The sequence below is a fragment of the Mus caroli genome, unplaced genomic scaffold, assembly GCF_978045245.1.
Source record: "Mus caroli unplaced genomic scaffold, Mus_caroli_1 scaffold_11, whole genome shotgun sequence".
NCBI lineage: Eukaryota > Metazoa > Chordata > Mammalia > Rodentia > Muridae > Mus > Mus caroli.
In genome coordinates this window covers 81,626,099-81,647,480 of record NW_028227266.1, presented here as the reverse complement: position 1 = coordinate 81,647,480, position 21,382 = coordinate 81,626,099, and the positions used below count along the sequence as shown (strand labels likewise).

Below are 21,382 nucleotides of genomic sequence, written 5' to 3'. Positions count from 1 at the left end.
TGTTAACAACCAGTTGTGCCAGCACCATTTGTTGAAAATGCTGTCTTTCTTCCACTGGATGTTTTTAGCTCCCTTGTCGAAGATCAAGTGACCATAGGTGTGTGGGTTCATTTCTGGGTCTTCAATTCTATTCCATTGGTCTATTTGTCTGTCACTATACCAGTACCATGCAGTTTTTATCACAATTGCTCTGTAGTAGAGCTTTAGCTCCGGCATGGTGATTCCACCAGAGGTTCTTTTATCCTTGAGAAGAGTTTTTGCTATCCTAGGTTTTTTGTTATTCCAGATGAATTTGCAGATTGCGCTTTCTAATTCGTTGAAGAATTGATTTGGAATTTTGATGGGGATTGCATTGAATCTGTAGATTGCTTTTGGCAAGATAGCCATTTTTACAATGTTGATCCTGCCAATCCATGAGCATGGGAGATCTTTCCATCTTCTGAGATCTTCTATAATTTCTTTCTTCAGAGACTTGAAGTTCTTATTATACAGATCTTTCACTTCCTTAGTTAGAGTCACGCCAAGATATTTAATATTATTTGTGACTATTGAGAAGGGTGTTGTTTCCCTAATTTCTTTCTCAGCCTGTTTATTCTTTGTGTAGAGAAAGGCCATTGATTTGTTTGAGTTAATTTTATATCCAGCTACTTCACCGAAGCTGTTTATCAGGCTTAGGAGTTCTCTGGTGGAATTTTTAGGGTCACTTATATATACTATCATATCATCTGCAAAGAGTGATATTTTGACTTCATCTTTTCCAATTTGTATCCCTTTGATCTCCTTTTGTTGTCGAATTGCTCTGGCTAGGACTTCAAGTACAATGTTGAATAGGTATGGAGAAAGTGGACAGCCTTGTCTAGTCCCTGATTTTAGAGGGATTGCTTCAAGCTTCTCACCATTTACTTTGATGTTGGCTACTGGTTTGCTGTAGATTGCTTTTATCATGTTTAGGTATGGGCCTTGAATTCCTGATCTTTCCAAGACTTTTATCATGAATGGGTGTTGGATCTTGTCAAATGCTTTTTCCGCATCTAACGAGATGACCATGTGGTTTTTGTCTTTGAGTTTGTTTATATACTGGATTACGTTGATGGATTTCCGTATATTGAACCATCCCTGCATCCCTGGGATGAAACCTACTTGGTCAGGATGGATGATTGTTTTGATGTGTTCTTGGATTCGGTTAGCAAGAACTTTATTGAGGATTTTTGCATCAATATTCATAAGGGATATTGGTCTGAAGTTTTCTATCTTTGTTCGGTCTTTTTGTGGTTTAGGTATCAGAGTAATTGTGGCTTCATAGAATGAGTTGGGTAGAGTACCTTCTGTTTCTATTTTGTGGAATAGTTTGTGAAGAACTGGGATTAGATCTTCTTTGAAGGTCTGATAGAACTCTGCACTAAACCCATCTGGTCCTGGGCTTTTTTTAGTTGGGAGACTATTAATGACTGCTTCTATTTCTTTGGGGGATATAGGGCTGTTTAGATCATTAACCTGATCTTGATTCAACTTTGGTACCTGGTATCTGTCTAGGAACTTCTCCATTTCATCCAGGTTCTCCAGTTTTGTTGAGTATAGCCTTTGGTAGAAGGATCTGATGGTGTTTTGGATGTCTTCAGGATCTGTTGTTATGTCTCCTTTTTCATTTCTGATTTTGTTAATTAGGATGCTTTCCCTGTGCCCTCTAGTGAGTCTGGCTAAGGGCTTATCTATCTTGTTGATTTTCTCAAAGAACCAGCTCCTTGATTGGTTGATTCTTTGAATAGTTTTTCTTGTTTCCACTTGGTTGATTTCACCCCTGAGTTTGATTATTTCCTGCCATCTACTCCTCTTGGGTGAATTTGCTTCCTTTTGTTCTAGTGCTTTTAGGTGTGTTGTCAAGCTGCTAATGTGTGCTCTCTCTAGTTTCCTTTTGGAGGCACTCAGAGCTATGAGTTTTCCTCTTAGAAATGCTTTCATTGCGTCCCATAAGTTTGGGTATGTTGTGGCTTCATTTTCATTGAACTCTAAAAAGTCCTTAATTTCTTTCTTTATTCCTTCCTTGACCAAGGTATCATTGAGAAGAGTGTTGTTCAGTTTCCACGTGAAGGTTGGCTTTCTATTATTTATTTTGTTATTGAAGATCAGCCTTAGTCCATGGTGATCTGATAGGATGCATGGGACAATTTCAATATTTTTGTATCTGTTGAGGCCTGCTTTGTGACCAATTATGTGGTCAATTTTGGAGAAGGTACCATGAGGTGCTGAGAAGAAGGTATATCCTTTTGTTTTAGGATAGAATGTTCTGTAGATATCTGCCAGATCCATTTGATTCATAATTTCTCTTAGTTTCACTGTGTCCCTGTTTAGTTTCTGTTTCCATGATCTGTCCATTGGTGAAAGTGGTGTGTTGAAGTCTCCCACTATTATTGTATGAGGTGCAATGTGTGCTTTGAGATTTACTAAAGTTTCTTTAATGAATGTGGCTGCCTTTGTATTTGGAGCATAGATATTCAGAATTGATAGTTCCTCTGGGAGGATTTTACCTTTGATGAGTATGAAGTGTCCCTCCCTGTCTTTTTTAATGACTTTGGTTTGGAAGTCAATCTTATCAGATATTAGAATGGCTACTCCAGCTTGTTTCTTCATGCCATTTGCTTGGAAAATTGTTTTCCAGCCTTTCATTCTGAGGTAGTGTCTATCCTTTTCTCTGAGATGAGTTTCCTGTAAGCAGCAAAATGTTGGGTCTTGTTTGTGTAGCCAGTTTGTTAGTCTATGTCTCTTTATCGGGGAGTTGAGTCCATTGATATTAAGAGATATTAAGGAAAAGTAATTGTTGTTTCCTGTTATTTTTGTTGTTAAAGTTGGCATTTTCTTGTGGCTGTCTTCTTTTAGGTTTGTTGAGGGATTACCTTCTTGTTGTTTCTAGGGCGTGGTTCCTGTCCTTGTATTGGTTTTTTTCTGTTATTATCCTTTGAAGGGCTGGATTCATGGAGAGATAATGTGTGAATTTGGTTTTGTCGTGGAATACTTTGGTTTCTCCATCTATGTTAATTGAGAGTTTGGCTGGGTATAGTAGCCTGGGCTGGAATTTGTGTTCTTTTAGTGTCTGTATAACATCCGTCCAGGATCTTCTGGCTTTCATAGTCTCTGGTGAAAAATCTGGTGTAATTCTGATAGGCTTGCCTTTATATGTTACTTGGCCTTTTTCTCTTACTGCTTTTAGTATTCTATCTTTATTTAGAGCATTTGTTGTTCTGATTATAATGTGTCGGGAGGTATTTCTTTTCTGGTCCAGTCTATTTGGAGTTCTGTAGGCTTCTTGTATGTTCATGGGCATCTCTTTCTTTAGATTTGGGAAGTTTTCTTCTATAATTTTGTTGAAGATGTTTGCTGGTCCTTTGAGTTGAAAATCTTCATTCTCATCCACTCCTATTATCCGTAGGTTTGGTCTTCTCATTGTGTCCTGTATTTCTTGGATGTTTTGAGTTAGGATCTTTTTGCATTTTACATTTTCCTTGATTGTTGTGCCGATGTTCTCTATGGAATCTTCTGCACCTGAGATTCTCTCTTCCATCTCTTGTATTCTGTTGCTGATGCACGTATCTATGGTTCCAGATTTCTTTCCTAGGGTTTCTATCTCCAGTGTTGCCTCATTTTGGGTTTTCTTTATTGTGTCTACTTCCCTTTTTAGGTCTAGTATGGTTTTGTTCATTTCCATCATCTGTTTGGATGTGTTTTCCTGTTTTTCATTAAGGACTTCTACCTGTTTGATTAGGTTATCCTGTTTTTCTTTAAGGATTTGTAACTCTTTAGCAGTGTTCTCCTGCAATTCTTTAAGGGATTTTTGTGCTTCCTCTTTATTGTCTTCTGCCTGTTTAGCAGTGTTCTCCTGCATTTCTTTAAGTGTGTTATTAAAGTCCTTCTTGAAGTCCTCTATCATCATCAGGAGATATGCTTTTAAATCCGTGTCTAGCTTTTCCGGTGTGTTGGGGTGCCCTGGACTGGGCGAAGTGGGGGTGCTGGGTTCTGATGATGGTGAGTGGTCTTGGTTTCTGTTAGTAAGATTATTACGTTTACCTTTCGCCATCTGGTAATCTCTGGGGTTAGTTGTTATCGTTGTCACTGTTTAAAGATTGGAGCAGAAGCTGTGTTCCACTCACCAGCAGTCCCAAAATCCTGTGGCGGGGGTCGTGGGTAGCTGGCGGGTGTCAGGCAACCCTGCGCTCCTGCTACCCCGGAGCTGATCCGGCCGGATGAGGCCTGTGGCCCTACTCAGGCCGGTTTCTGCTTCCCTAACTAATGCAGTCTCAGGTCCCGCGCAATTGGATTGGAGCAGAAGCTGTGCTCCACTCTCCAGAAGTCTTAAGATCCTGTGGCGGGTGTTGTGGGTAGCTGGCGAGTGTCCCTGAGCTTAGTTTTATAGTACATATTTGCTTGAGTACTAAGATAGAAAATTGATAAAGACCAAAAAGAGGGAAACAGGCTGTTCTTTCAAGGGAATTTTGGGAAATGTTCACAGTATCATTATAGTTGATATTTGAAGAATGAGTTGGAACTTTATCACGTGTATCCTTATGGTACAATTTCCAAGTCCAAGGCATAAGTCACATGTATTTGTATGACTGGCGTGACGAGGAGGAGTTCATGAGTAGTTTGTTAAAATGCACCAAAGCCTCCATGTCTGAGCACTGATCTGATGTGGTCCTCACACATTCCTTAACCTACGTCTCCTGACTTCTGGCTTTCCATGGATATCTGTTTTTTAGTTTTCTTTTCCTTTCTTATCACCAATTTTTACATCTTTCAAAATCTGCATTTTTTCTGCAGGTTTATTGTTTTACTGCCCCAATCAAGATAGGTAATTTGATAGAGGACAAAGATCTTGATGTTTCCAATTTGTTACTGGATCTCTAATATTAGCATAGTCTCAAACACAAAGTACACAACAAAGAGTTCGTTGAAATCAATGTGACAGTTTTCAGAAATTAATGTGTAAGTAGGTAACTGTCCTTTAGCCATTTCCTAGATGTATACCTTAGAGTGCAATTTTATTTTAATTTTATAATGGTGCTCATAATTTGTTTACCATAAGGTTTATGAATGTTTGAGTCATGATAAGCACAAAATCGCACTCCTCATCATTACATCTGTGAATTAAAAGTGGGTTATGGGAGGGTATCTTGTCTTTGTTTGCTGTCACTTATAGGGAGTCATTTTAAATCTCTATCAAAGTAAAATTCATGTTTAATTATTGACTTCTGTGAGACTGACTAGTATTTTCTGTAATATTACATAGGATTGAACCAAGTTTTGAGCCAGCAAGCAAACCAGGATATCAGTCCTCTAGACAGCATGATTCAAAGACTGCAGCAGGAGCAGGACCTCAGGCGTTCGGGTGAAGCAGGTGTTAGTAATGGCAGCCGTGTGAACAGAGGTAAGCTGAGATTGCACTTTAAAATCTCAGGTCATCCTAATCACCAGCACTGGAGAAGTGACTAAACAAATGGGACATCTATAAAATGAAACAGGCGACCAAAATGATTGTTTTTGAGTACTATCTACAAAATTCTGTATTACAGATGAATTTTTAAAGTACGTATAGACTTCACCATTTCCTTAAGTAAATGTTAGGAATAGGATTCTGTTCACCACCACCATTCCCTCGGTGTGGGGATGAAAGCCATTGCTTTATTCATACAGGAAAAATGATCTTACAGTAAATCTGAAAAACATGAAAAATCAGCTTAATATATTATTTCCAAATCATAAAGTCAAAGTTTTAGTACATTACTCTTACTTGTCATAGATTTAATGTTTAAAGTTAAATGTGTGAGCCATAAATGTCCTTATATTTGTTTTTCTAAACTCTTGAAAGACTTGGCAAGTTTATTTATTTATTTATTTAGAAGCAGAGTTTCTCTGTGTAGCCCTGGCTGTCCTGGAACTCAACTTTGTAGACCAGGCTGGCCTTGAACTCAGAAATCTGCCTCTGTCTCCCAAGTGCTGGGTTAAAGGTGTGTGCCACCACACCCAGCAAGTTTTTTTTTTTTTAAGTAATGATTTCATATTTGCAGAACATGAACTTAACACTCCATAATTATGAATGATTACTTTATCTAATCAATTGAACAACCACATTTTTGTTTTCATTAAGCTTTTGCCTGTGCTTTTTTGTTGCTGATAATGATAATTGAATTATTTGATTTATGTGGAAGAAAATGTGGGACTTTTATTTTTTTTTATTTTTTTTGGTTATAAGCTAAGTGAGGCCAGTGTCTAGGTAGAACTTAATCACCCTGATTTTCGCCTCATTTAGGCTCAGTAAGTTCTACCTCCGAAGTTCATTCACCACCAAATATAGGATTAAGGCGCAGTGGGCAAATCGAAGGTGTACGGCAGATGCACAGCAATGCTCCGAGAAGTGAAATAGCCACAGAGCGAGATCTTGTTGCTTGGAGTCGGAGGGTAGTAGTGCCTGAGCTCTCGGCTGGTGTGGCTAGGTAAGGAGAATTATCAGTTGCCTTCATTTTGACTAATACTGTTGAAAATATCTTTTCAGCCTTATAATTTCTTTTAAGCAAGTATTATTAGCTAGTCATCACTGTCAAAAATGCATTTTAAAATATTTTTTTCTATAACGATCTGTGTAAATGGTATGAGATAGGGGTGTGTTAAAGTCACAAATTAGGTTCACTAAATATTTAATTGAGGGCCTATTCAAATTTTCCATGGTTCTTTTGTCTGTGTGAGCATGAATATGCCTATGTGTGCATGTGTGGAGCTGAGTTGTTGATGTCAGCTGTCTTTCCCTGTGATTTTGTGCTTTATGTTTAGCACAGGCTCACTGACCGAACCTGGAACTCATTGATACTGATTGACCAGTGAGTTCTAGGGACTCAGTTGTGTGGTGTGTGTTCTCCTGGGCATCAGGATGCTCTGAAGCTGTGGCATCTAGTCAGTAGGCTGGTGCTGAGGATCCAAGCTCAGGGTCTCATGTTTATCATATAGTACTTCCTCTAACTAGGAGCCACAAAAACACCACTATGTACCTATCAAATCATCTCAAGTAGTAACTGGTAGCACCAAATGTTGGGTATGTATAGAGAAAGCCGCAATGCTTGTGCATTTTTTTGTGGCAACATAGCATGACACAGACACTCTGGAATACTGTTTTGTATTCTATTAGACAACTGTCATATATGACTTGAACGGTTGTATGTTGGAAATTTACTCTTATTAGCAAATGATAATCTTGTTTTTAAAATGGCTCATATGCCAGTTCCATATGTATGTGATTGTTTTGATTGTTTTAACCCAATCCCCCTTTGTCCTCTCATGCTTCCTCTAGGTTTTCCCTTCATTTGTCCAACTGTTTCCCCTTATACTTTTGGTATTAGTTTGTTTTGATGACCCAGTAATTTTAATTACGCTTGCTTAAGTGAGCATAGGTGAGAGGTAACTTAGAGGAGTCCTGGCAGTTTACCAGTGGCTATACCACTGAAGGAAGTATCTCCTCCTTAGCACCATTCACTACCAATAGCTTCTCAGGGAGGTGTAAAAACTTGGGCTTCCACCCTAAAGCCTTACCATTAAAATTGCCTATAGATTTTCATAGAAGTTTGTGATCCCCCCCCCCCTTTCATCCATCACAAAATTTGAGGGACCCAGTATTGAGAAAGTCTGGAATAGAACGTGGAATGATTAATATCAGGAATAGAACGTGATTTTGCGTTTGAGTAGTAGGTCCTGATCTTTGTCACTGGAAAAATTAATGTGTGCTTCAGTAATTGGTGGTTTTACTTTAAGGCTCTGACGTTGAATAGATTGCATGTTTGATGTGTAGGATTGTGTTAGCACAAGCCCAAGGTGTCTTGCTATAACTTTGCAGTATTTAAAACTTGATTCGATATATAATTACCAGAGCATATGAGGGGAACAGCAAAACAAGTCTCTTGATAGTATTTTAGTTATATTCTGAGCCACATGTTCCATCTAGAAAGAAAATACCAGAACTAACTTTACATTGTTAGTGTAAGAGCTAACACTCATTTTAAAGGAAATCATTAATAAAATTGTAGATTAATGCTTATGGTTTTTAATATTCTCTTTTAGTAGACAAGAAGAATGGAGAACTGCAAAGGGAGAAGAGGAAATAAAGAGTTACAGATCAGAAGAGAAAAGGAAACACCTAACTGTTGCAAAAGACAATAAAATACTTACTGTCTCAAAGGTAAATAAATATTAATGTGATGTTTAATAGTATGGGGGTAAGTATAATGATTATTTAAAAGATTCCTCTTAAAAATATAAGCATTAATATTGTAAGCAAAGTCATATTAATGAAAAAGTTATTATGGTTAATTCCTGATTATTTATTTGGATTATTTGATTTCTCACTTAAAACGATCTCTTAGCATATCCTTTCTCCAAATGCCAACTTTTTAAAAAAAGAATTACTTACTTATTTTACATATAGAAGTACATTGTAACAATCCTCAGACACACCAGAAGAGGGCATCAGATCCCATTACAGATGGTTGTGAGTCACCATGTGGTTGCTGGGATTTGAACTCAGGACCTCCAGAAGAGCAGTCAGTGCTCTTAACCGCTGAGCCATCTCTCCAGCCCCCAAATGCTAACTTTTATGCATATTTTATATTCAATAAACTATAATCAACCTAAGGAAAATATTTTTCAGTTCTTTTACTAGTTGTACATTCTAAAAGTTATTTTCCTCTAATTTTTTGCTCTTTTGTCCTTATCTGTTAATTGAGTCTGCTGATGTATGCTTCAAAGAATAGCCCTTTTCTCTCGAGGTGGTAGGGCCTGAGTTTACTTACTTACAATTGTCCTCAGTGTCAGGGAAATCAAGCAGCCTCTTCTGGCCTCTGCTGGCACCAGGAACACATGGGATGTGGTGCACATACAGACATGTGCTGTCCTCCTCATTTCAAATATACCCTTAAAAAATAAAGACTGGTAGAGTGTCCCTGGTATTTTGTTTTGGCATCTTGGTAGTCTGCCCTTGCAAGACTTGTATTTTCCTTTCTCTGGCTTAGCTGGAAAGTGTCAGAGCTACTAGGTATTAGGTTTAAGAACACTGTATGCAATAGCTTCTCAAGCAAGCCTTTATTGTCACTGAGCAGTGATCTAAATAATTTAAAAATTGTTGGTTTCTCACTGGTTTGTAGTGGCTTAAACAAGTTGAAGTATATTTTTCTTGTAAAAATCTTTGTGGCATGGTTTTTAAAGGCTGAGGTCGCAACCAAAAATATAAAAATTCTTGGTAGAGGTTGACAAGATTGGTTCACCTGGTTGACATTTGCTGCAAAGGCTGGGAAGCTAGGTTGGATCCCAGAACCATCATGGTAGAAGAGAACTGACCATATAGTATTGTCCTGACTTCTATATGTGTGTCACATGTTTGCAAGCAAACAAATAAGTAAAGGTTATTTACATTTAAATTAAAAAAAATTTTTAAAGCATTTTTAATCCATGGTTGAGAATGAATGCCTTTTCATTTTCTTACTCTTCCAGGACTTGACCACATACCTGAAGACAGTCTGACTTCACAGTTAAGGTTGTAGGGCTAAGGTTTAGTCAAGAGAAAGGTCCAAAGAGCATACATGCTTATCCTCTAGAAGGCTCTTTGATATTACTTTTTAATAATGTCATGCCAGATTTATCATTGGCCCCAGCACTGTCCCATGATACTCTAGTAAAATAGATTTCAGTTTTTGTTGAACGGGGAGAAAACAAGGTTAGTTAACAATTAACCTGCTTTCTTGTTCACTGTATCGTTCAACAAGGCGTTTAAAATAGACATGTGTGATGGCTAACTTCTAAGTGTGTGGGATACTGAGGTAGGAAAATCTTTATAAACTTGAGGACAGATCCTGTCTCAAAGGAAAACAAAACAATATAACAATTTAAAATGCTTCTTATATTTTTCTATTTGAAATTTCTTTTACCAGAATTATGAAATTGTGCATGAGGCTTTCCATAGTAGTTTTAATGACATGAATTTGAGTAGTTAGAAATTTTTATGCCAAGTGAAAGAATGACAGATTCTTAATAGTGGATTAATCAGTGTTTGACAAGGTAGAATATTATTTCCTTTTTGGCCTTTTATGCTTTCTAAGATTTCTATAAAATTTATGACAGATATGTTTGGAGTGGGTTTGTATGTGACTATTTTCTTTGTTTGATAGTGAGAATATAATTTAGGTTCAGAGTTACTTTGTCAGATTTTCCTGCTCTCCTTAGTGTCTGATGTCAGGTTCACTTTTTAACAAAGGTTTTGTTGCCTGCTTGTATTTATGTGTACCCTGTGCTTTCAATGCCAGTGGAATCCACAAGTGTCTCACAGAACCCCTGAAGTGTGAGCAGATTGTTAGGAGCCACTTGTGGCTGTGTAGGTGCTGGTATCTGAACTCCGGTCCTCTGCAGACCACCAACATTCTTAGCTGACCGTCTCTAGCTTCCAAGTTCATTGTTGTTCAGGGTAGTCCTTAGCTTTTGTATTCTCAGGTTTGACCGTGATATGTAAGCTTTTTTCATTTGTTCAACTCAAGTTCTGAAAGCTTAAAACCTTGTTTGAGGTGTTATTTTCTTCCTTTGTTGACTAAGGGTTTCAGCTCTGGATCCCCCTGTCCCAGCCTTACTTTTGAGGACTATGTTGTATAGGCATTTGCATCACTCAAATTTGTTTTTATTTGAGCTTTGCGCAGTAATTACCCTGTCTCATATTCTCAATCTTTCAGTCTGTATGGTTAGCCTGATACCTTTCCTCATTGCTAATTGATCAGTTTTTTATTTTTAGGATCTTTAGTTGGTTCTTTTTACTTAGGGATGTGATGTTTTTCACTCTTGAAGTTGCTTTAACTTTTCTGGGAGCATGTTGTGTTTGAATATCTTTGTTACTGCTTGATTTTGTCTTCTTCTTGAATATTTGCATTTACTATGTGTAAATTTGGTTTTTGTTTTTTAAATCTCAGGGTTGAGATAGGGTCTCTACACAGCCCTGGCTGCCATAGACCTCTTTTATGTAGGCAACACTGGCCTTGAGCTTAGAAATACACTTGCCTCTGCCTTTTGCATGCTGGGATTAAAGGAGTGAGCCACTATGTCTAGTTTGCAGATGACTTTTTGAGATTAATTTCAGAAAGAATTTCAGTTGGTAACATTAGTCCATTTCAGTGATAGTTTAAATATGTGAATTTCCATAATAACTTTTAAACAAGAAGGCCTAAAGCCTATCATCATTAAATTTTATTTTTATTTATTCTAGAATCATGCTCATGAGCATTTCCTGGATCTTGGGGATTCTAAAAAGCAACAAGCAAATCAGCACAATTACCGTACAAGATCTGCACTGGAAGAAACACCCAGGCCCTTGGAGGAGCTAGAAAACGGAACTAGTTCTTCAGATGTAAGATCTAAGGACATTCACAGATCTCTTGAACTTGTTTTTTAAATATGACTTTCATTGTTTACATTCACTATAAATACAATTTTGATATGGTATTTTATGTTTTATTCTAGCCATCTCTTTCTTTTAAAAAGACCTAGAGATATATATACATTCAATCTCAAATTTATAAAAAATATAGTCCATATGGATTAATTACTCTTAGTTTTCTTTGATAGAATTTTAGAATAATACCTTGCGAATAGAGTATGTTAAGTACAAAGTACTAGTTAGTGAAAATCCTGTAAGAGTTCTGAGGTTCAAAGAAGTGTGGAGTTTATATCTATATAACTGTTTAATAGTGACAAATTAATTAAATGCAGGTTCCTTTTGTATTAAAGCTGAGTTATTAAATTGTTCCTATGATGGTCTCTCTTAGTGTCACTCTCATAGTAGTTAGAAGCAGTTTGACTGTTATCCGTAGAAATTTAGAGCCTTTTACTTTTTTCTATGTGCTTTTTCTTATTTACAGATTTCTCCATGAATGTTTGCTTTTACTAATTTGTACATTTTTAAAGCAAAGAAAATCTTTACTCAACCACCGTCTTATTCAGGACTTTATTTTTGAGATATTTATAATTCTCTCTCTTTTTTCTTTCTTTTTTTCTTTTTTTTCTTTTTTTGGTTTTTCCAGACAGGGTTTCTCTGTGTAGCCCTGGCTGTCCTGGCACTCACTTTGTAGACCAGGCTGGCCTTGAACTCAGAAATCCGCCTGCCCCTGCCTCCCGAGTGCTGGGATTAAAGGCGTTCACCACCACACCCAGCTTTATAATTCTCTTTTAAATATAAAAGTTTAGAAAGTATTCTTACAGTTCAGTGTTTTAGGTTAGGAACTTGGGTATTTTGACAATTACAACAGTGGCATGAAAGATTCAGTCCAGTTTAGTATCCTTTTAAAGCAGTTAAGTAATTGTTTTAAGAGAAATTGGAGTGTGCTAATAGAAAATAATCATTAACATGGATAAGAAGCATGGATATTTTGGGTAAAATATTTTGTCTTTTATGTTTTGGATTTAGAAATTAAAAATAATTCTGTTTCTTTTCATTCCCTTTAAGAAAAAAAAATGAAGTACAAAACCAACTATCATTTATAGATTTTACTTAATTCATAATACACACACTTGAATAGTTATATAGTTCACATTCTTCACTAAGACACCAAAGTAGGAATACTGCTTCCCTAAAAGCATACATATACAAACAGCACTGAACAGACTCAGCAGGTTGCATTTATATGTTTATTTGCAATAAACAAACAAACAAACAAACAGTAATAAAGAAAAAAAGGCCAATGAGAGGGGCTGGGGGGTCGAGGATGAGGGGATAATATAATCATATTTAATTAAAAATTTAAATAGTAAAATATTATTTTGAATCTGGAAAGATGGCTCGGCAATTAAAAGCACTTTTTCTTCTAAAGGACCTGAGCTTGGGTCCCAGAATCCACATGGAGGCTGACAAACCAACTGCAACTCCAGTTAGCTCCATGGTTCTGATCTTCTGGTAGCAGACATATATGTGTTACACATGAAAACATGAGACTAAACTTAAACACATAAAATATATTACTTTTAAAAAATCAGTTATTTTAAGTTGTAAAGAGTAATATGCTCTTCAGATGGTTTCAGTGTGCCTACAAGGTAATAAAACTGAGTCATACTGAAAATTGCCTGGGTTTTGGACTGCAATGACTTAGGTTCAAATTCAACCTTTTGTCTTAATAGTTACATGGCTTCAAACAGGTTTCTGTAAGTTTTTAAAACTTGTACTTCTTTTATTGAGATCAGTAATACATGGCAGACGCAAAGAAAGAACTTAAAGTGGTTTAGTAGCTATGGGGACTGTGACTGTTATATAAGGAAGATACATAAGGGTTGTGTCAAGAATTAGAGCCTCGGAGAAAGATACCTTCACACATTGTTGCTAAGAGGAAAAACAGTTTGTTTAAAATCATCTCTAATTGGATAAAATACGGCTAGAGATGGAATATCCTCATTTGTAAAGTTGTTTTGATAGGGAGTGAAATATAAATGTACCTAATTTTAAGATCCTGCAACCATCTATAAGGAACCTGGCTTTTAAAAATGTTCAATAAGTTTCAGATATTAACTATAGAGCTTGTTGTCCATCATTAATTTGTTCTTTTTTAAACAGTGAAGCCTTTTGTTTTGGTATAAAACTGTAGTTCTAGGACTGGGTAAGATGAACATAGGACTCATAAGGCAGCAGATAAAGTCCAGACCCCTGCATTCAGTTCTTAGCTCTGAAAAATAAAAGTAAACAAAAATGAAATTCAATAAAATGAAACCTGGTAATTATTTCAGATGTCTTCTGAATCTAGTATTAATAGATATTTATAAATATTTGTTTTAGCTTTTTTGAATAAAAATACTAAAGTTGTATTTTTCTACTCCTAAGTCAGATGTTTGATATCCTACTGTTCTTGGGTCGTAGCTTATAAAATCTGTCTTTGTTGTCACAGGAAGGTGAAGTACTTGCTGTCAGTGGTGGGACTTCTGAGGAAGAGGAGCGAGCATGGCACAGTGATGGCAGCTCCAGGTAGAAGTGTAAAGACTGTACTTGTCCAGGTGCCTCTGTGCCTGTCCCCAAACAATGGGCACCGAGTTATAGGAAGACGCTTTAGTTAGCAAAATTTAGATTTTCTTCCTGATGAGTCTTTATGGGAAAATTACAACTAGATCTGTAATGTTTTTAAGTCTTCTGCGTACTTGTTTCTGAGTTTCTGAAAGTTATATTTAACATGGAGCATTTATTTATAAACTGGCTTCACTGCTGATTTTGAGGAATGTGTAAGCATCAGATTGTGAAAGTAAAGAACTTTTATTCTTACATGGCTGTATGTACAGGACATTACTAATTTTCTCTACCAGAGATGAAAAGGAATTTTCTACTTCTTTTTGTTTTGATGGTGCAAGCAAGAAAACCTTCAAATACTTCTGCTGGAATTGCACATGTTTAAAGTCCTTATAGCTTTAGCTACATAGCAAGGTTTGAGTGGGCGATGGAGACACACCCTTGGGGAAGGAAGTCCTAAGAGCATTAGCTACATAGCAAGGTTTGAGTGGTCCATGGAGACACACCCTTGGGGAAGGAGTTAATTAGTTTTTCCTTCTTTTTCCTTTTTCCTGTTTCAGCAATTCCTAAAAATAGATTTCCAAAGGAAACATTAGTGGGTACTGTAAGTTTAGTACAAGATTCTGATTAGTTCTAGGATCAAAATCTTTCTTGACCCTCAGTAATGACTCTTAATAATGGTATACAAATGTCTATAGATAGTACTTAATATTTTTCTGTTTTGAGAGTGAAATATTCATAAATTGAGAACTTACATCAGAAGAGCATGCTTAAAACTTATTTTTTGGTCTTTAAACAATTTTAAAGATCATGTATGGTGGCACATAGGTTGAATTCTAGTACTTGGGAAGTAGAACTTATATCCCTTTAAGACATTTAAAAATGATAAATCTATGCAAAATAAGCAAATACTCTAATATACTAAAGTTAAGAAAGAAGACAATATAACTAGATATGTGGAGGGAACCATATCAGGACTACCTATTTGTGTAAAGGTGTACAGGAAAGATATGGTATATAGTAAGACAGTTTGTGTCATATTTTTCTCCTTAATGGGAAAGCAGATAAAACAGTCTTGGTTGGATGTAATTTTTGTGGTCCTACCACTGAGCCATACTTGTTCTGAAATTACTTCATTTTACATCCTAAGATTTTACATGTTTAAGTATCTTCATGTTTATGATTTCAACCTTCCAACTGTCTAGGTACACTTTTCACCTGCCAGTTCAGTATTTGCCTACTGGAAGAGTTCCTACTGGGTTAAAAACTTCATCCTTGCTGAGTGTTGGTGTTGCGCCCCTTTAATTCCAGCCCTTTGGAGGCAGAGGCAGATAGATAAAAGAACTTTATCCTTAGGCCAGGGATGCTAGTGCATGCCTGTCCAGTAATCTGGAGGCAGAGGCAGGTGGGTCTCTATGAGTTGGAGGCCAGTTAGATATAGTGAGGTCCCATCTTAAAAATAGAAAAGAACTTCATACTTTGGCTAGTTCAGCAGTTATAAGGCTTCAATCATCACTTCAAAAGAAGTGCTGAAAAGGAGCTGAAGGGGTTTGCAACCCCATAGAAAGAACAACAATATCAGTCAACCCCCCCATCCTTCCCCCTGGGCCCTCAAAGCTCCCTGGGACTAAACCACCAATCAAAGAGTACACATGGAGGGACTCATGGCTCCAGCTGCATATGCAGCAGAGGATGGCCTGGTCGGTCATCAGTGGGAGGAGAGCCCTTAGTCCTGTGAAGGCTCTATAGATGCCCCAGTGTAGGGGAAGGCCAAGGTGGGGAGGCTTGAAATGGGTAGGGGAGCACCCTCATAGAAGCAGGGGGAATAGGGATGGGATAAGAAGTTTCCAGAGGGGAAACCTGGAAAAGGGATAACATTTGAAATGCCAATAAATAAAATATCCAATAAAAAAATTCTAAGATCCCCTCATAAAAGAAATGTCTATGCTTGCTTGCTTATTGTGGTGCATGCGTGCTGGTTCTTCAGGGCTCTTTCTACTTCTGCTTCAACTGATAAAGGTGATGCTCCATTCCTCATTTCTTGTATGAAGAGTATTAATGACATTTGCAAATAGCGTGCTTCCGGAAATTATTTACTTAAGTTCTTAAGTTTATTTTTCCATGAAAGTTGCAAAATTTGCTTTTAGATATGAAGATTAGGGGGAGTTTAGCATTAGGAAAAATCTTTTAGACCATTCATGCCTGTATCTTTCTGACTTATTGACTGTCTGTCTATCTATCTAAAAAAAATGGTCTTAAAACCACCCGACTGTAAGTAGCTTCTCTTCTTTTAGTGACTACTCCAGTGATTATTCTGATTGGACAGCAGATGCTGGAATTAATTTGCAGCCACCAAAGAAAGTTCCTAAGCATAAAACCAAGAAACCAGAAAGTAGTTCAGATGAAGAAGAAGAATCTGAAAACCAGAAGCAAAAACATATTAAAAAGGAAAGAAAAAAAGCAAATGAAGAAAAAGATGGACCAACATCACCAAAGAAAAAAAAGCCCAAAGAAAGAAAACAAAAGGTTGATTTACAATTTTTATATCAAGTGTATATCAAGTGTTTTCTTCTGGGGAAATGTTTCAAGGCATAAATGTGAATATCCAACAAGCATGGAGGTTTATTGACAAATTCTAACAGAAAAAATTCAGAGGAATATAGTAAGCACTAGTCAAGTACACAGAGATATGTTGACAGAAGCATTTTCATGTTTGACACCAAGGAATGTTTACTCAGAACATTGCCGTAGTTTATAAATGATTGCGTATTTAATTTCAAAAACATTTTTAAATCCACTGAGATTTATTTACATAAGAAAAATAATAGTTTATGAGAGTTTGTCTACTAAATGGTCTTACATTAACTATTCTAATTATTAATCCTATAAATAGGAAAAAGTTGCAGGGGTACATCACACGAAATATGCATGACAAATCGTGTCATAGTGACCATAAAGCAAATACAAATCAGTTATTGAGTCAAATAGCCTTTTATAGTTCATTAAATATAGCATGCAAACTCTTCAGTTTTCACTTTTTGAGTTCGTAATGTGTTTGGCTAATTAATGAGAGTAGAGAGAAGAAAGGAAACAGTAGAGAAAACCTGTCCTTATAAAGCTGAAAATTGCTGGGCGAGGTGGTGCACGCCTTTAATCCCAGCACTCAGGAGGCAGAGGCAGGCGGATTTCTGAGTTCGAGGCCAGCCTGGTCTACAGAGTGAGTTCCAGGACAGCCAGAGCTACACAGAGAAATTCTTTGGTGGTCTGTATTAATTAGATTCTTGGGAATGTGTGTGCTCACCTCATTGTGAGTGGGAATGAGAAGGAACTGGGATCACAGTGTCCTGTCCATGCCCTCACCCAAACCAAGTTCTCAGCAATACAATTTTCTTCCATTAGCTGCTACCTTCTGCAAGTTTTAGCACCTCCTATATCACCACACTAGCAGTCAAACTTTCAGCATTTGACATGGCTGGGAGGGGTAGGTAATATAAAACCCCAAACAGTTGCTGGGTCTAACTTATTGATAAACACTTGTGATTTACATAACTACTTAGGTATCACCTGACTTAATAATGTGTCTCAAATCTTACAAATCTTTTTTTCCTCCTCTTTCTTTCTTTTTTTTTTTTTTTTTTTTGGTTTTTCGAGACAGGGTTTCTCTGTGTAGCCCTGGCTGTCCTGGAACTCACTCTGTAGACCAGGCTGGCCTCGAACTCAGAAATCCGCCTGCCTCTGCCTCCCGAGTGCTGGGACTAAAGGCGTGCGCCACCACGCCCGGCTTCCTCCTCTTTCTTAAGACAGGGTTTCTCTGTGTATCCCTGGCTGTCCTGGAACTCTGTAGACCAAGCTGGCAAGGAACTCACAGGGATCGGCCTGTCTCTGCCTACTCAGTGGGATGTGTGTCACCACTGTCCAATGTAGCTCTTCACAAATCTTATTTTCCAATTGCCTACTTCAACTTTGCTCTACTTTAGCTTTCCTCACGATAGTGACCATAACTCCATCTCTTAAGTAATATTTAGTATTTTCTATTACTTGAACATATAATCTGCCTTGGAACTATGACCTTGCCTTCAAAACATATTTAGCATTTGACTATTGTTTGATCAGGTCAGTTGTTTGCATACTGAGCTGAGTCATTTAGAATTGTTTTACTCTACCCTGTCCTTTTGTTTCTACCCTTTTCATCCCAGAGGACCTTTTCTTTTGTCCTTAAACTGCCCTGTGTCCCCCATTTCAATATCATTGTCTCTTTGTGTGCATGCGTGCGTGCAAGTGTGTGTTAGTGTGTGTGCATCTGTGTGTGCACTCATATAAACAAAAAATGTGCGTGCAAGTGTGTGTTAGTGTGTGTGCATCTGTGTGTGCACTCATATAAACAAAAAATGCATAAACATAAAATCTAAGGATGCCATTTAGTGCTGCTCATATATACATATGAGTTTGAGACTGATCACCCACTCATATATATGAGTACTTTCATGATAAGTTAGGAGCCTCATTCCTTGGAGTCAAGCTCTCAACATTCTTTAGTTGCAAGTAGTTCTCTGCCAGAATTGCTGGTGAAACATTGTTTAACTTCTCTGTTACTTCTAAGAAAGACAGTCTTGCAGCAGGCATTCTATTGAGTGTATCTAATTTGACAGCTGTTGGCTACTGCCAAGATAATGAGCACTACTGTTGTACCTTTAGGGATATTTGGAGATATTGGTTGTATGGTCCATAGGTGTCCCAGCTGGATAGGAATGTTGGTTGCTTCTGGGGTTGGCAGCTTACATAACACTTTTCAATGCTATAAAGATAATTATGTTTTCTAAAAGAATAGAATAGCTATTCTACTATTATGGCCTGAAAGTAGCCTTGTATGATATACAAAAATGTGGGTGCCTATGTTTCAGAAAAACTTAATAAAACACTCAGTAAATTGTATTCTTTGACTGTGGACCATTTGCTATTCCCATTCATACATACATACATACATACATATTTATATATTCAGCCATTCTTTTAAAATATGTCAGCTCTTAATACTTTACAGCCTATCATTTCAGTGAAATCATTTCAAAGGCCTGTGTTCTCAAGGTGAGAGCACTCCTGAGGCATTAAGTTAAAATGCCATGTGAGCAATAGGAAGAGATCCAGGAAACTGTATGCTGTGAAATACTATTGGGCCTGTCTTCTGCAAGTGGTATACTTGGCTGTCTGGGTGTTGCCTCTTTTGTATGATAACAAACCCATGCAAAACGATTGAGCTGTACTTTAGGGTGCAGCTTAATATTTTATTAGTTCAGAGGTAATTTGCTTAAAAAAACACACATAAAACCCAACAGCACCAAAACCATCAGTAAATCTGCTCAGCCACATTTTATATCTCTTGCATAAATAATGTTAGGTTTCAGAGGGTTTTTTTCTATTATTAAGTTCATTTTCCATTCATGTAAGGTAATACTATAAAGGCTATTGTCATCAGATTACTTGTTGGTGACCAGGTGACTAGTAAAACTGAATTTTACTCCGGAGGGAGCATAGTTTTATTTTACTGTTGTTTTTTAATCCATAGGAGTTAAAAAGTAAAACACCTGTTTGCAGTACTCCTTTCAGAAAAGATGATTTTGTGTGTGTGTGTGTGTGTGTGTGTGTGTTGTTTTGGGATGAGCATAAATGAGTCAAAGAATGAAATGTCTACTTTTAGTAAGAGAGGTTGCTCTGTATCCCAGCAGTTAATGAAGTCTGGAAGGAAGGATGAATAAGAAGTCAAGATCAGCCTCCAATATATAACGAGTTTGAAGCCAATCTGGGCTACACATCTAAAAGAACTAGAGTGAGTGACAGTGGCAAAGTGAGAGAAAGAATAAATGTGAGTGAATGAATGAGACTATTCTTAGGTTGTTTAGAAGTGTAGTGTCCAGTGTATAGCTGTCATGAAAGCAGTTAGCTTTCTGGATCCTTGCTATTAACCCATAGGATAGAGTTCTTAGTTAGTATTGTTACACTAAGGCTAGGAATTTAAGACCATCGGGCACATTTTAATTTGCTGTGTGTACTTTTTATAAGATGACTGTTTTGTAAAGTGGGGGACTAGACGAGTTTTTAGTTTAGTCTGTTAGGATGTCTTTTGAGAGTTTTGTGAAGAGTATACGTTTTGCTTTTGTCTCTAGCTCTCCATCAGTGATTAGGAAAAGCTGAATAACTTCTGTCACTTCTGCTGCTTTTCTAGAATAAGGTTTTAACACTGGAGGGTAAAATTTTTGTACAGATTTAATTTCCTTGTGTTTGAAGATACTACTAATGCTGTTGCGTGCTTTCTCAGAGATTGGCTGTAGGAGAACTAACTGAGAATGGTCTGACGTTAGAAGAATGGTTGCCTTCAGCGTGGATCACAGACACACTGCCCAGGAGATGTCCATTTGTGCCACAGATGGGTGATGAGGTACTTTTAAATGTTACTTTTAAAAGTTAAAGATTTTTTCAAGTAGTAACCTGAATATTTTTATAGGTTTTGAAACTTTATTTGTAGGATATTGCATCAAGTTCCTTTAAAAATATATATATCATTCTAAATATTTATAGCAGAGTATAAGGACAACCAAAGATCTAGTAATGATACTCCTCAGGACATCTATAAACACGTAATAATATTAAACATAAACCATAATGTTAAATATTTTGAAAAGACTGGATTTTTTTTTACCCCTTTTCTGATTTTTCAAGACAAGGTTTTCTATGTAGCACTGGTCGCCTTGTAAAGCAGGCTGGTCTCAAACTAAAAAGAATTTGCAATTAATTTAAGACTTTCTATCAGAATTTCTCAGAACCATGTCTCTTTATTTTCTAATGCAAATTTAAGAAGCGTTACGTACTAGTATTCAACATAGTAGCTATAAAAATAATTTAAATAGAGGCTTCCTTTTCAACACTTAGTAATTAATATTACTATAAATTAGGAACTGTCAGGTATGATTTACTTATTTAAAGGGCCTTCTTGCCTCATAAACTTTAGGAGCTGAGAACATACCTCTGGAATGGCAGTTCTTAACAGAGTTTATAGCAGTAAAATGAAAACGCTACTTTCAGGATGGTCAGCTATGTTTAGTTTCTGTTTGGCGTCTTTCGGTGCTGATGCTTGAACCTTGACCCTGTCAGATCTCCAACTCAGGGGACTGCACTGCATACCTGCAGTAAATCTCAAGCAACAGGAGCAATAGTGAATAGGATGAAAATATGTAGGATAGTGACTATCCAAAATATTACTGATCAGTTAAACACATTTTTAAATAACCTTCTTTGGCCTGGAAAGTTGGTTCAAGAGTTAAAAACACATGTTGCTCTTAC

At 37.0% G+C, this 21,382-nt stretch overlaps 1 protein-coding gene across 5 annotated transcripts in view; it reads left to right on the top strand.

Annotated features, from left to right (window-relative positions):
• Phip (PHIP subunit of CUL4-Ring ligase complex) overlaps nucleotides 1–21,382 on the top strand; it is a 117,910-nt gene that overhangs the window by 68,127 nt on the left and 28,401 nt on the right. For 4 of the 5 annotated variants that reach the window (XM_029481609.2, XM_021173412.3, XM_085827779.1 and 1 more), the window contains 7 exons: nucleotides 5,279–5,416; nucleotides 6,299–6,482; nucleotides 8,095–8,212; nucleotides 11,273–11,413; nucleotides 13,935–14,011; nucleotides 16,342–16,573; nucleotides 20,361–20,480. In XM_029481609.2, coding sequence (XP_029337469.1) covers nucleotides 5,279–5,416; nucleotides 6,299–6,482; nucleotides 8,095–8,212; nucleotides 11,273–11,413; nucleotides 13,935–14,011; nucleotides 16,342–16,573; nucleotides 20,361–20,480 — 1,010 coding nt within the window. The remainder of the gene's footprint in view (nucleotides 1–5,278; nucleotides 5,417–6,298; nucleotides 6,483–8,094; nucleotides 8,213–11,272; nucleotides 11,414–13,934; nucleotides 14,012–16,341; nucleotides 16,574–20,360; nucleotides 20,481–21,382) is intronic. The other variant, XM_029481607.2, reaches the window with a different exon arrangement.